Source organism: Aulonocara stuartgranti (assembly GCF_965226115.1).
Source record: "Aulonocara stuartgranti genome assembly, chromosome: 7".
Taxonomy (NCBI): Eukaryota; Metazoa; Chordata; class Actinopteri; order Cichliformes; family Cichlidae; genus Aulonocara; species Aulonocara stuartgranti.
Window position 1 is genome coordinate 61974752 of NC_138945.1, and position 14338 is coordinate 61989089.

Below are 14338 nucleotides of genomic sequence, written 5' to 3' on the forward strand. Positions count from 1 at the left end.
GGTTCTCAAAATATCTGCAGAGCTTTTTTTCCTTTCTTCTGTTTTAGTGAACATAAAAGCTCAATTAGGATAAACTATTATTATAATTTTTTTTACCATCTGTCACTCTGGATGGTTTCTCTGCTGACTGATACCAGTGTAGCTCGATAGAAAAAAAATAGCTCACAGTAGCATTTTTTGGAGTAGCTGGGTCGTAATTTCTACTCCCCCACTCGTTTTATAAATGCAGTTTTTGCTGCTTTTAGTTGTTGTTTTTTGTGTTATTACCATCACCAAAAGTTATACGTAACCACAATTTTGTTGTACATGTACAATGACAATAAAGGACATTGTCGTTTGGCTTTTATAAGCTCATTTGAAAAAAAAAATGTGTAAAAACAAGAAGCTGCTGAAGATGCGAGTCTTTATGAGTGAAGGAGCAGATACTTCAACACAAATGAGTCAAACTGTGAAGTTTTGTGAAATCACACAAAAATTGTATAGGTTACAAAAGAGTGCAGTACCATGTTTGTCCATTACAGTGCTGAGCAGTCAGAAGTTTGCACTGTGTTGAGACCAATATGAATATTTACACGGAAATGAATAGTTTTGATCAAGATAACAGAGATGACGGGTAGATCCGACAGTCTGATAGTTTGTGATTTATAATGTGGGATCTTTGTCCAGCTGCACAAACATACTCATGGCTTGTGCCCAGTTTATAATTTTAATATATTTGAATTACTTTCCCCCGTGTCTGCTATGATACATGTTTACAGGTGTCTTTCCGCACACTTATGCAAGTGCCTGACTTGTGTTTTCAGTGCGCCTGCTCTGAGCAAAAACCAAAAAACTTGTCATTGAACGGAATTTGCTCACAGCCGTGACAGCGGCAGTCTCCTCCCCCCGAAGAGTGGATGTGAAGACTGCGGGTCTCTCTGACATACAGGAAGAAGTTGATTAAGTGCAAAAACACAGCGCTTTTCTCAAACTCGCCTGCTTGTTTTTCCTCTTGCGCTTTCACCTTACTCGATCGACTTTGCCGAGCGGCAGATCTGGAAGAATGACGGCGAATCTGATGGCTGATGCCAAACTGGAGGCGCTGTAACGTGTGGATTTGTTCATAAATGGAAAAGCAAGAACGAGTGTGAAACATATCTTCGGTGAAAATGCCAGAGCACAGATCCAGTTTTCTTCACATTGGAGACATTGTGTCTCTGTACGCGGAAGGCTCGGTGAATGGCTTCATCAGTACTTTGGGGTACGTTCCTCCTTTCTATCTCAATTTCTAATCACTCAAGAGTCCATGGCTTAACCCTCCCGTATGCACGCTTAAAAACTGCTTTCACTTTACATCAGGCATGAACTTCTTCAAATGTATGTTTTATGCAAATCCAACAAGTGAAAACCTAAAGTGCGACCTGCGGTCAAGGCCCATCGGCGCGTAAACTGCTCCTTCTCAGGAAATTCTTCACGTTTACGCAAATCTAACAGGAATGCAAACCAGCGTGTTGCCCAGGTACGCTTCGCGAGAGGCTGCGAGCGGATTCTTGTTACTGTGGTCACCAACATATGGTTCAGGGGCCCAGAGAGAGGCACGAGGAGGTGTCAGGGTGACCAGATTGAGGGAAGAGTAGTTGTTCATTCATTTGACGTTAAGATAAGAAATGTCCAATGACCCTGAATGCCACTCCTCCTGTTAAATAGACCACGTCTAACAAAATAAATTGACACCGAGTGAAGCTCTAGGCTACCTCTTATTTGGATGATGTTCAAATATTTATAGTGTTCACTTAAATAAAGGACTAGACTCTTCCTGTTTAGGTGAAGGAATGAGTGTGCTCTATATGTTGCACATGCTTTGAAGTCATCTCTTTGCAGTCCATGTACAGATTGAAAACGAATCTGGTGGATTGCAAGATAAACATGAGAGGGTGCAAGGTGAATGTGGGGGCTAAAAAGAAGAAAAACGTTCTAAAGTCATATTAGATATTTAAAACCTTTTCACTGATTCCCGTTTGCTCTTGTCATTTATTGTTAATTTATTGGTGTTTATTGTGTCATTATAATGATATTCAGGATAATTTTTTTTAAATGAGGAAACCATTGGTTTTGACTCCTTCCTATGTTGTAGCACTTGCACTCAGTAGATTACTTATCAGTTTTACTTGGTGAAAATAAAACAGCTTTTCTTTGGAAAGCAGTGCAGAAAAAGAAGAAGCTGCACACACAGTTTGTTTGGTTGTCGCCCCTCATGAGCTGAGAGCTTCAGTGCAAGGTGAAATGCCTCGGTGGTTCCGGGTTACACTCTGGCCTCTGAGCCTGCTGAACGAGTGTGGAAACACTGATTGGCCCTGAGGAATGGCTCTGCCCCACCCATGTTCTCTCCTTTTCCCCAACTCTTGTTCTCTCTCCTTTGTCCTGCTTTAAGTCATTCCTGCCAACAGGTACCTCACATCAGATGCTCAAATAATCTGTAGAGTTTTGGAGCAAATAGATGCCGAACTGTGTGTAACCCTTGAATGCAATGCTGTTTCCTGACTTATCTGCTGGTGTGAACTAAGCTGCGATATTTTACTTTTAAATGAAAAGCTCCCATAACTGTTAAGGCGTGTGGTAATGCAAATCGAAGTGACGGCACCCTACATGGTACACAGAGGCTGTAAGTTTCAAAAAAGCAAAAGTGCACAGCAACGATTGTTCACGCCTGCTATTGTTGCAAAGGGAAAATAATTAAATTCTTATCAGCCTTTCTTAGAGACTTAGAGACTTAGAGCTTTATATTGTCATTGTGCAGTTTCTTGCACAGCGAAATTGGGTAGCTGAACCACCAAGGTGCTTTCAATAGCTCACGTAGTTTGACTGGTGCCCTGAGAATTTTATCAAGGACGCTGCTGTGCCAGAGCTCACTCAGGCCCAAAGAGAAGCAGCAAGTAAAGCAAAGAGCCTTCAAGATCCTCCCAGAGCTGCAACCAATGTCAATGCAATTAAACCTGATCTACCCAACCGTGTCCATGTTTGCATAAAATAACATCAAATCTGTTAGTTCCACACCTGTCATTGCAAACTCTCAAAAGCTGGCTAACCTCCAAGTGACATCACCAACCTGACCTTTTAAGTCTTGCAGTTTAACTGGCAGATTTCCCATATTTTAATGTGTCGTAACAATCAGTCCAGTTTGTTGCAACTAACAGTAGAAACTGATGCATAGATGCAACACCAAAAAACCCAAACATTTTCACATTCATACCTTTTTACCAAAAGTGAATTCATTGGAAGAGTCTGTTTAATCAGTATGTGTGTGACTCATTTAGAGTACCGTGGTATCAGCAAGTTGAAACATGCATTCGTGTTGAAATTGTTCACATGCATCCACTTTTCTTGCAGATGAGTCATTGTTCTGTTTCCCGTCGCTGTTCTTTAAAACATTTAACAGCAGTTACATAGACTTGCTGCTTTGCATTACATGCTCTCTATTTCGTTTTTTTGTCTGTCTTATTTTCTCAGTCGACTAAACACAGGCAATAGCTATAATTAGCTCCCCTGTGTCCAGCCTGCTAGATTTATCTTTGGTTCATGTTTAACTTGGTTACAGAGTGTCAGGCACTGTCAGAGTCTTTCTGTTTGTACTAACGCCCAGCTCTCTGCGGCCCTCCTTATTTATGAGCTTTCCCAGAGAGCCCTTCTCTTTAGCCAGTTAGCCTTGTGATAATTCTTCCTGTTGGGCTCTATTGTTTCTCATTTAGCTGTAACTTTGATACAGTGTTGAAGGAAGCAATACACAGCCTGTAGATTGACTGATTGACTGCCGTGACTTAAAAAGGGAAATGGCTCAGCTCTCTTTAGCAAAGCTGCCAGCTTTGTATGAATTGGAGGAATTGTGCATTGCATTATGTTTCTCCCCACCGGACGGAATGAATGGATGCACTTGTGCAACTCAAAATGTGGTGCAGAGGAGATAAATGGAATGGGATGATTATGGAGTCTTTAGAAATTCATTAGCTGGTGTCATTGCCTGCAGAAAAAATGCTAGCATTTCTCTTCGGGGAAAGTGAAAGCTGTATGCATGCTACAAATACTGCAAAAAAACCATCTTTGGTAGTGTGATAATTTCCCTTACAGGCTTACTTTACATGAATTCTTCTTGCCTCAAAAGGGCCTTTTTCTCCACATGTCTCAGTTTTGCTTCTGCAGAATGTTCTGGTGCCTTTGCCCAGCAAGAAATGGAATTTCACTTTATAGTTTTAAGGCACTATATATAAAAACAAACAATGGGCAGGATACGGATTTAGATAAAGTAACTAGTTCAGTAGTTTGGTAAGATCAAATATCAGAGTTATGTACACAACAGTTATGTTATGTACACAACAAGAGGCAAAGAAATTCACAGCTGGAACTTAAAGTTGCATTTTAGTCATAAAAGAAAAACCTGTAACTCCACAATCACTGAAATGTTATAAGCCTTCATTATTTAATGATGCTCTTTTTCTGTCGCTGCTTGCTTTTTTCCCACCGATTCAATAATGGGCTCTTAGCCATTAAGGTTTTTACAAGCACCTTCAGCCTCAGCTCTCTCTGTGCTGGCTGCTAACAAAGGTTGCCCAAATTTTGCAGTTTAAAGACGATGTGTGCAGAAGGACACTTTTAATAAAAGGGACCACTGCTTTTGCCTGCCAAAGATCTGCTTCTGGACCAATTTAAACCAGTTTAGGACACCATAGTACATAATGAATACACTTCATGGCATCAGATAACTTTAAATGGCTGTTGATGAATGTGCATTCTTATAATTGTTCTTTCCTTAATACTTTTTTTTCAATCTGAACTGGGTTCTGTTTCCTTAGTTATCAGCCATCATCAACTTCATAGCTTTAACTCTGTGCTCGTCAGATGTGTCAGAAAGGCGAGTTTTGCTGACCTGCTGTGTCCCTTAACCCTTTCAGTGAAACGTGTCTAGTGTGTGGCAAATAAAAGGCGAGGATATGGGGGAACAAGACAGTTAACTGGATGACACCTATTGAAAGCCCCCTCATCCACTCTGAACAGAAACCACATGGTTTCCCCAGGTGGAGGTGGCTCAGTGTGCACTTTATGAGCTACAAAAGACTTCACAGAGAGGCCTGATCTTCCGTGACCAATTCAATGTGCAGTCTCACAGCTTTATTTTAAATTATCCTGACACTATTTATTTTACAGTTTTAATCGGACCCATGTAAAAGTCATAGAAACTTTGACGTCAGTTTATTCTAGTTCTTTTATCTCAGCACAACACCACATTACCTATGTTGGTCAGGAAAGCAGAGATCAAAGCACTGCCAACGTGGATGAACCCCACCCAGAAACACATCCAGATACTGGGACTGCCTTGGATTAAATGGATGTGATGGAGAAGAGAGACAGTAAAGCTTTTCTTCCCATGGAGTGCTATAAACTGTCTATTCGAATCATGGTATTATTTGTAGTTTGAGATTCTGCCTTATGTATTTGCATGTGAGTGTGATATACCTTATAGTATATCACACTCACAATAATAGAGTGGTTTACTGCTTATTAAAATGCTCTCAAAGGAGTTTAAGTCCGTAATAACACACCTATAGTAATCATGTTGATGCAATTTCATGTTTGTCCTTCTCTGCAGGCTTGTCGATGATAGGTGTGTTGTCCAGCCTGAAGCTGGAGACCTGAACAACCCACCCAAAAAGTTCAGAGGTGTGTAGGATTTTACTGGTCACACTGGTTTCTGGTCATACACACACACACATGGGCGGGCACACACGTGAACTTGGACTTTTCTGAGACTGCATTATGGGTTACAAATAAGCTTTGATGTGTTGAAATGACTTCAAGGCTTCAAGCTCTACATGTAGACGCTAGAGTGTCATTTTATCTGGCTCAGGTGAGTCCTGTGAGCCTCACTGCTTTTTCTTTTTTTCTCTTCTGCAGATTGCCTCTTCAAGGTATGTCCCATGAACAGATACTCGGCCCAGAAACAGTTCTGGAAGGCAAAACAAGGGAAACAAGGAAACAACAACACACAAGGAGAACTCTTTAAAAAGTTACAGGTATGAGGATTTTTAATTTTATGAGCATTTCAAAGCCTTAAAAGTTCTACAGAACTTTTTAACTTGTATGCAGTTGTTTTCTTTCTGCTTGTAATGGGGCTATTAGCAGAGAACAGACAGAAGAAACATGGCCACAGATGTAATGATATGATTACAAAACCTGACCAGAGTGTGACCTAGGATGTCCTTGTACCAAGTGCGCTTATAAACCCTGTTGTTCTTGAACATGGAGTTTGCTGTGGACAGACTGTTTGTAGCAGAAAACACTAATTGGGTTTATAGTGGACAGGCCGCCCCTCCCAGTCACAGCCCTCTAGGTCACACTGTTGTTGCCCATGTAAGCAATGAAGTCCCTCAGCAGGGGTACTTTCAAGAACTCAAACCAGGGACGCCGAGAAGACCGGGTACTCTGAACCGCCGTTGGGCACATGAGCTCAAATGACAATCGGGAAGCAATTATGCATGAATTTATGCCTAATTACAGTTTAAATCAGGGATGCACCAATCCAGTTTTTCCATCTAGTACAGATATCTGGACTCCGAGTGTTAAATTATTAAGCTTTATTTGTCAACGTGAGGATAAGACGCAATGTGTTATGAGTAAGCCAACATCATTATTGAGTTTAACATCACTTTGCTAATTTAACTGTAAAATACAATTTTTCTTTAGACCTCAGCGTGAGAGCCTCTACTGTGTTTTGCTGTCAGTTGAACTATTTTCTTTCCGTTGCTCTCTGATTCACCGCGGGGGTCTCCTCTGCTTGACCAGTGACACACGAAGCAGAGCAGAGAGGTTAAGAGAGCATACTTCAGTTTATTATGACCATCCAGCATATTTTTTTAAAAAATGGTAGCGTAGGGTTGGTCGTTGATCTTGTGTGGACAACCTTTCCGTTTGTAAACAAAATGTGGAATGAGGAAGGATGTGTATGTAATACCTTTTTAACAATCGTCTGCTTCGTTACGCAGCATGCAGCAGAACTGGAGCAGAAGCAGAACGATTCAGAGAACAAGAAACTTCTTGGAGAAGTTGTCAAGTACAGCAGTGTTATCCAGGTAGAGATAATCTCTTAAACTATGGTGTTACACTCTGTTGTGTGCTGAGCCTACCTTTTGTTTTATTGTTTACCCAGCTTCTGTTACTGTCATCTAACCCCTGACACCTCAGGCAGCTTTCTAAAAAACAATGCTGGTATTTGATTTCACTCATTGCTGAACTCTTGCCTGCATGGTTGGATTGGGAAACCACACATTTAACTGCTGTTGTGAAAGGTACCGGCCATTGTTCCCTTACCTTAGTTAACTCGCCTTATGGATAAGCAATTTGTCTGTATTGACTCAAAGCACGGGCTAATTTAGAACCTCGTTTGTTCAGTGAATTCAGGAAATGTCTCCAAATGAAGTCAAATTAAATAACATAGTGGAGTAGCTCGTGTATCCTACAAATGAGCGGATGGCTCATTCAGTCCAGTCCTTGTACCTGAGCATTTTCAGAGGAATGTTTTTGCTTATTGTTAACACACACAGACCTATGAAGGCACCTTGTTACTTGCAGGCTCTCAAAAACACATCATTTGTCCACTTTTCTTTAGTTGAATCTAATATCAGCGTGGTGTGCAGGGTGGAGGACAAAAAGACGAGATGGCAGACCTAAAGCAGCACTGTTCTCTGAAGCATCATCAGAAATTGCACCTGCAGTATACACATTTTGCCAGATGATTATTCAGATTATAACTTAGATTTGTTGAGCAAAAATGTTAAATATTTCATGGTTTTAGCATTTTCTGGGTTTTTCTTTCTTCTGAATCATATGAATAATTTTTACATACATTTTTTATGTTGTGTTTATGTTGTTTTAGTCAGCTGCTGGTTGAACATAAGAAGCATTTTCTCTGTGTAACTATGATGCAAACCTTGAGACCATTTCACTGCATATCCCTGCCTACGTTTACTTGGGAACATTTTCAAAGCAGGACTTTTTTCTTCACACTCATTCCCCCCCCCCCCCTCTGAATACATCCTCCTCCACTGCTCTCCCAGTGTCTAAACTGCCTAATTTTTCTGTCTCAGCTCCTGCACATAAAGAGTAATAAGTACCTGACGGTGAATAAGCGACTCCCTGCTTTGCTTGAGAAGAATGCCATGCGGGTTTCTTTGGACCCGGCTGGAAATGAGGGCTCCTGGTTCTATATTCAGCCCTTCTGGAAGCTCCGCAGCGAAGGAGACAATGTAGGTTTCTGTCTCCTTGGCATCAGCTCTTTGTAGACATGAAGTACTGTACAAAACCTTGACATTCCCTCTGTCTAGACTGTCAGTTCATTGTTTGTCCTGTTCAAGTAACATTTCTGATTTTGTCCTTCTCCTTTGGCTTTAGCATCCTATGGTTAAAGGTATTGCTTCTGATTGTGCATGATGTGTGTACATGTGTTAGGTCTGACACAAAATACTGTGGAAAAGCATGGATGCAACACCATTTCGAATGCACGTAGACTGTCAGGTTGAGGTTAAAAATCTAGTCAGCTGGTTTGCTTTTTATCTGCTGTTTGCCACTGCTGAAATATTGTCAAATACTCCAGAACAGCACAGGCCACCTGTTTCTGATACCACAGCGTGCTTGTGTGTGGATGCTTAAGAGGAGAAACAGTTGACCGTGTAGAGTCTGTTACAGCTTTCTATTTTATGGACTAGAAAGCATGTGTTAAGTAAGCAAAGGGAAGTGCACTTTTAAGTCCTCGTGTCTTTTGAATGCTGCATTCACATCCTCTGGCCATGGTATGAATAAATCTGTTTGCTGTGAACGGCTCGACCACTCTCTCAAGTGAAGCCCAGCCTGTTTTGCTGCTGCACCCTTGACCAGAAAAAAAAATGGGGATGTTTGAAAAACCCTTTGCATGGATGCATTCTTACTTTCCTGTTAAGCTATTGGAAAACTGCAAGAAATTGACAAAACAGGGTCTCTTTTTGTAATTTGACTGTTCTATTGGTTTCAAGGTGGTGGTTGGAGACAAAGTGGTGCTGATGCCAGTGAACGCCGGACAGCCGCTTCACGCCAGTAACATTGAGCTTTTGGATAACCTTGGCTGCAAAGAGGTGAGACTAGTGCACTTGGATTGTTTTTCATCAGCACCGGGGTATTAAAAGGAGGATGTCACATTATTACTATATCATCATAGTGATTTCGGCAGATGACTCTTATTTATCCGATTGTCTTCTACTTGTGTGCATGCCCTAGGTCAATGCTGTTAACTGCAACACCAGCTGGAAAGTCACCTTGTTCATGAAGTTTAGTGACTACAGGGACGATGTCCTAAAAGGAGTATGCTTTTTTTTTCTCCCCCGTCTCCTCCCCTCTTTCTTTATATTCTTGTTAGCCATTATTTTTAATGGAACCACATTCATTATATGCGTCTTAAAATGTGTAACATGCAGTTTTCTGCTATGTAGCACTCATGTTTTTGTTTGCTGTCCTCTGTCAGGGAGACGTTGTGAGGTTGTTTCATGCTGAGCAGGAGAAGTTTCTAACCTGTGACGAGTACAAGGATCATCAGTACGTTTTTCTCAGGACCACACTGCGGCAGTCTGCCACCTCTGCTACCAGCTCCAAGGCTCTGTGGGAGATTGAGGTAAAGCATAGAACAGACTGAAGATGTGACCGTAGTATGTTTGGTGAATTCAGCCCCGGGGTAACTTGGCGTTCAGGGGGCAGTTTCTCCTTCTAAGTAACTGCCAGGCACGGCTTTAACAGAGTAAAATCCTGACTTGTAAACTGTGCTCAGCACAATTTGGATAAGCAGATATTAAAATTGCCATGAAAAAAGATCATTCAATCATGACTTTATGACATTATTTCCCCTTTATGTAAGACATGTGCTCGTCTTTAGTTCTGTATAAACCCGTCTGTTGTGCTGCATGTTCCTCTTTATCAGCTTGCAGTTAGTTGAAGTTCCTGTTGTCCCTCTGTTTGTGCCAGGATGTACTTCTCTTACTGTATCAGTGTCTGACATGTTGTTGCAACAGTCTGCGGAAAACAAAATATTCTTGTGTTCTTGCCAGTGTGTAAGAGATGACGCTGACTCATTCTGATACTGCGGTGCAAAATGATGTTGGCGTACCAAAAGCTTTAAAATCAAGGCATTTATGCCAGTGTGACTTTTAGTTCATAATCTTCCAGGTCATGTAACCGCACGGTGTTACATTCAGCGAATTAATCTCAATGCTTTTACACCAGCTGTCTTTTTTTTTTTTTTTTTTTTTAAATGTGCAGATATATGTCTAAATATATGTGCAGTACTCTAATTCACATACAAGCTGTGAGCAAGATAATTAAAGCTCCTCTCAACTGCTGGACACTGAAATACATTCTTTGGAGTGATACTGTTGAAAACATGCTAATCTCTGATTAAAAAAAAAACAACTAAAGCTTCTTATTTTGTGTCCTTATGTCAGGTTGTGCACTATGACCCCTGTCGGAGCGGAGCTGGACAGTGGAACAGTCTCTTCCGCTTCAAACACCTGGCGACTGGAAATTACCTGGCAGCTGAGGTTTTTTTTTATGTTACCTGCTTTTAAAAATCAGCTGACATTAATAATCATATGGTGTTTATTGTTCAAGCTGAGTGCACCTGCTTTTCAGTTTTGAGTGAGCACAGCTGAAGAGGATTTTAGATGATGTGCTGTAGGTGGCAGTGTTCCCATTGTTATGCCCACTATCACCCGTGCGTTGCTGTTGAATAGATTGTTTTAGGTGTTGATGATGATAATGACTCTGTCATCAGAGCTTTCTAGATCTGAGGCCACTGACGGGTCATCGTCTCTCTGCAGGTAAACCCTGAATTCATACCCAAAACTGTGGAGACCAAAGGAGATGTGAATCAGGTAAACAAGCTGATTTACATGTATTATCACACCCCCTTGACATCAGACTGTGGCTTACTTTAATTTTGCTTATATATTCTTAATACTAAGGCACTGTCAGTATTAATGAATTTTAGAGCATGTTTAATTCTTGTTCTTTTTTCTAAATTCAACTGAAATAAGACGAGTTAATTAACACGAGAGAAACTTCAAACTGTGTTTTTAAGGTAAATGCGTTGCAACTTCAAACTTCTCTGTCTCCCCATTATTTGGTTATGCAATACCACCAGTTCCTTTCTCTCTTTCTCTCTCGCACACACACAAACTCTGCCAAACTCCAAATCTATATCTAGACATTTCTTTCAGCTCTTAGCGAGCTTGCACATTTGTATTCTGGCAATGCAAGGAGCATGCACACCAACTCTCTCAGTCTCGCACACTTTCTCATGCACATGCTGAATTTCAGACACACGGGGGGCTCCTTACATAACGTCTGGGTGTGTGGGGGTGCCCTGCGAGAGGGGATGGAGGGGAGGCAGACGTGCTGTCTGCTCTGCTCCACTCGGCTGTGCTAAGCTGGTGGGGTGAGTCACTAGCAGAGCGGAGGGGGAGGTGGAGGAGGGGAGGAGGAGAGTGGGAGGATGGAGAAGCTGAGGCATGGAGGCAGCTCCGGGGAGCTTCCCATTGACATGCAGAGAACAGTGGGAGAAATTAACCCTCACCATTATCTGCAGTATCTGCGCTCTTTAGGAGCCTAAGTACTGCAGTGTCTGACACAACACACGGAGAAGTCCCGGCTCTTTGTGTTTTCGGTGTAATTTGTACTCAATTAATCAACATTAGGTCTTATTTAGGTGTATGCATGGAAAAACACAACAACTTGACACTAGGTATGTCAGTGCAGAGCCAATACTTACAATTTTATTTCAGCGTGGCTGAATATTTACTGTGCAGCCGGATGTACTGGATCTTTTTTCCATTGGGTATGCGAGTACAATTTGAATTATTGCCTTGGGATGTTGGTAGATTTGCTAGATTGCACATGAGGAGAACAACAAAAAGTTTTTTACTGCCTTCAGTGCTAAACTGTTTATCAGATCAATCAAAAGTTTTTACATGGGTGGAAAAATTGTAGAGTCAACGAAACGCTTGAATCAAACTTTCTGTTTAATCTTGTAATCCGAAGTTTTTTTGAGTGCAGCTACAGAAAAGAAGATTTTTTTTATTGAAATAATCTGAATTACTGTCATTGATTTGTTTTTTCTCATCGCTATTTTCACAAAACCAGACTACCTTTTTTGCACTCGCACTTTAGGTTTTCGTTTAATTTAAGTTCCCAGTGAACTATGTTTGCAGAGGACGTGAGCTGCAGTCGGAGTATGTAGCAGGTGGAGGAATGCACTGGCGAGAAGAGGAATGAAACACATGGGTGTGAATGAGATGGGGGGAGATAAGGGAATGATAAAGATTTGAGGAGTGGAAGTAGTGAAGGTGGATTAGTTTAAATTCCTGAAATTACAGCGAACAAGAGAGGTGAAGAAGAGGGTGCGGAGGAGGGTGAAAAGGTGGAAATAAGTGTACAGGGAGATTTGTGACAGAAGGATAGTGAAAGGGAAGGTTTTCAACATATAGTGAGACCTGCTATGATGTATGACTTAGAGATGTGACACTAACAAAAAAACAGGAGGCTGAGCATGAGGTAGTAGACTTAAAAATGCTAAGATTTTTTCCTCTGGTGATGAACGGGAGTAAGAGGATTAGAAATTAGTATTTTGGAGGGGCGGGTCTGGTTACAGAGGTGACGCTGAGATGAATATGGAGCTGCCAGGCAAGAGGAAAAGAGGAGGTTCATGGATGTAGTGAAGCAAGACATGCAAAGGGTTGGTGTAACAGAGGAGGATGCTAGAGATGTTGTGATATGGAGGCAAATGATCCACTGTGGCGACCCCTAAAAAAGGAGCAACTGAAAGAAGTAGTAGTTAAAGATAATGACTTTGAATGGTAGTGAAGTGTAGAAAAAATAGGAAAGTGCAGGAAAGCAGGATAAAAATAACATTGTGATTTGATGCATGCTCAATCATCCAGGTAGGTAAATCTCCAAAAGTTGATTCAGTTCATCCGGACGTAGCGTTTTGTGGGAGAAACGTTTCGTCACTCATCCAAGTGACTTCTTCAGATTAAGGAACTGACCTCCCAGCCCATTGTTCCTTCAGTGGGCTGGTTTCAGTCATTGTGCAAATGTACTGTTTATAAGATTTGGGGAAACCTGCAGTCAGCTGAGACTGAAGAAGTCACTTGGATGAGTGACGAAACTTTTCTCCCACAAAACGCTACGTCCAGATGAACAAAATCAACTTTTGGAGAACATCGTGATTTACATACATGAAGTCACTCAATACACTTGAGAGTTACCAGTCCGATCCAGAGCCTGTTAGCCTGTTAATTACTTTGTGTATAATGTCATAAAAAAACAGTTTTTCTTTCCTGTGCAACTCCACTGTATGTATGCAATATTACATGCTGTATTTAAAAGCAATCATGAGTAGCTGGAACTAGCATTAACCCAAAAAACAAGCAAACCAAAAAAACTTGAACAATTTGAGTCACTAAAAGTTTAAAACTTTTCAGTCAATTTTCTTTTGACTTTTAGACGTTTGAGCAACAAAAATAAGCATTTTGATGCAGTGGTTCAGGAGGATAATTTGCACAATAACCCCGTTAACCTGTGTATTAATGAGTTGCACTCTGTACGACTTTCTTCAATTGACCCATTTGCGTAGCCGAGCTCTGCAGAGAGATTCTTTTTTTTCTCAAGTTAAACCAGCATCGACTCTGCGCTTGCTGTGCTGTGTTGAGTCTGATAGTTGAAACAGACTCTGACTGACGAGTAACTTGCCTGTGCCATATAAGCTTTTAAACTGCACACACAAATGTTTACTTCCTTTGTTTTTGTGGGTGTGTATGTGCGTGTGTACGCTTCAGAATGAGACCGATATTGTGTACTCGAAGAAGAAGAATCAAGCAGCAGAAAGGATTGCTTTCACCTTGGTTTCTGTTCCTCATGGGAATGACATTTCATCTCTGTTTGAGCTGGATGCCACCACTCTGCAGCGTGCCGACTGTCTCGTGCCCAGGTCAGTTATTCCCACGCGAGGCAACGCTAAAGAAAATAGGTCACAGCTTTAACTTCCACAGGAGGCTCACAGTAGCTCATGTCAGAAAATCTTCCATTTCTAATTTTAACTTCTGACCCTTTTTCTTGAGATTACTTAAATTTTGTTGTTAGTAATAATTATAGTGACTCATGGGGGATGGAGTAAAACAGCGTTATTAAAGGTTATTCCAGTTCACAATAAGTGGAACACATTCTAGGTTAATGTCTGTAAATTGTAAAAAAAAAAATCAATCACAAACCATTGGAGTAAAAGTTGGAATAGCTGTTA

The 14338-nt window shown here is 41.1% G+C and overlaps 1 protein-coding gene across 2 annotated transcripts in view; it reads left to right on the top strand.

Moving 5' to 3' along the window:
* The window catches only part of itpr2 (inositol 1,4,5-trisphosphate receptor, type 2), a 60667-nt gene that overhangs the window by 1747 nt on the left and 44582 nt on the right, over positions 1–14338 (top strand). Inside the window, exons 1-11 of one of the 2 annotated variants that reach the window (XM_082542809.1) lie at positions 852–1240; positions 5618–5688; positions 5923–6041; positions 7011–7097; positions 8112–8270; positions 9033–9131; positions 9274–9357; positions 9518–9664; positions 10488–10583; positions 10863–10916; positions 13878–14029. In XM_082542809.1, coding sequence (XP_082398935.1) covers positions 1149–1240; positions 5618–5688; positions 5923–6041; positions 7011–7097; positions 8112–8270; positions 9033–9131; positions 9274–9357; positions 9518–9664; positions 10488–10583; positions 10863–10916; positions 13878–14029 — 1160 coding nt within the window. In that variant the 5' untranslated portion in view covers positions 852–1148. Of the gene's footprint in view, positions 1–851; positions 1241–5617; positions 5689–5922; positions 6042–7010; positions 7098–8111; positions 8271–9032; positions 9132–9273; positions 9358–9517; positions 9665–10487; positions 10584–10862; positions 10917–13877; positions 14030–14338 lie in introns of those variants that run through there. The other variant, XM_082542810.1, reaches the window with a different exon arrangement.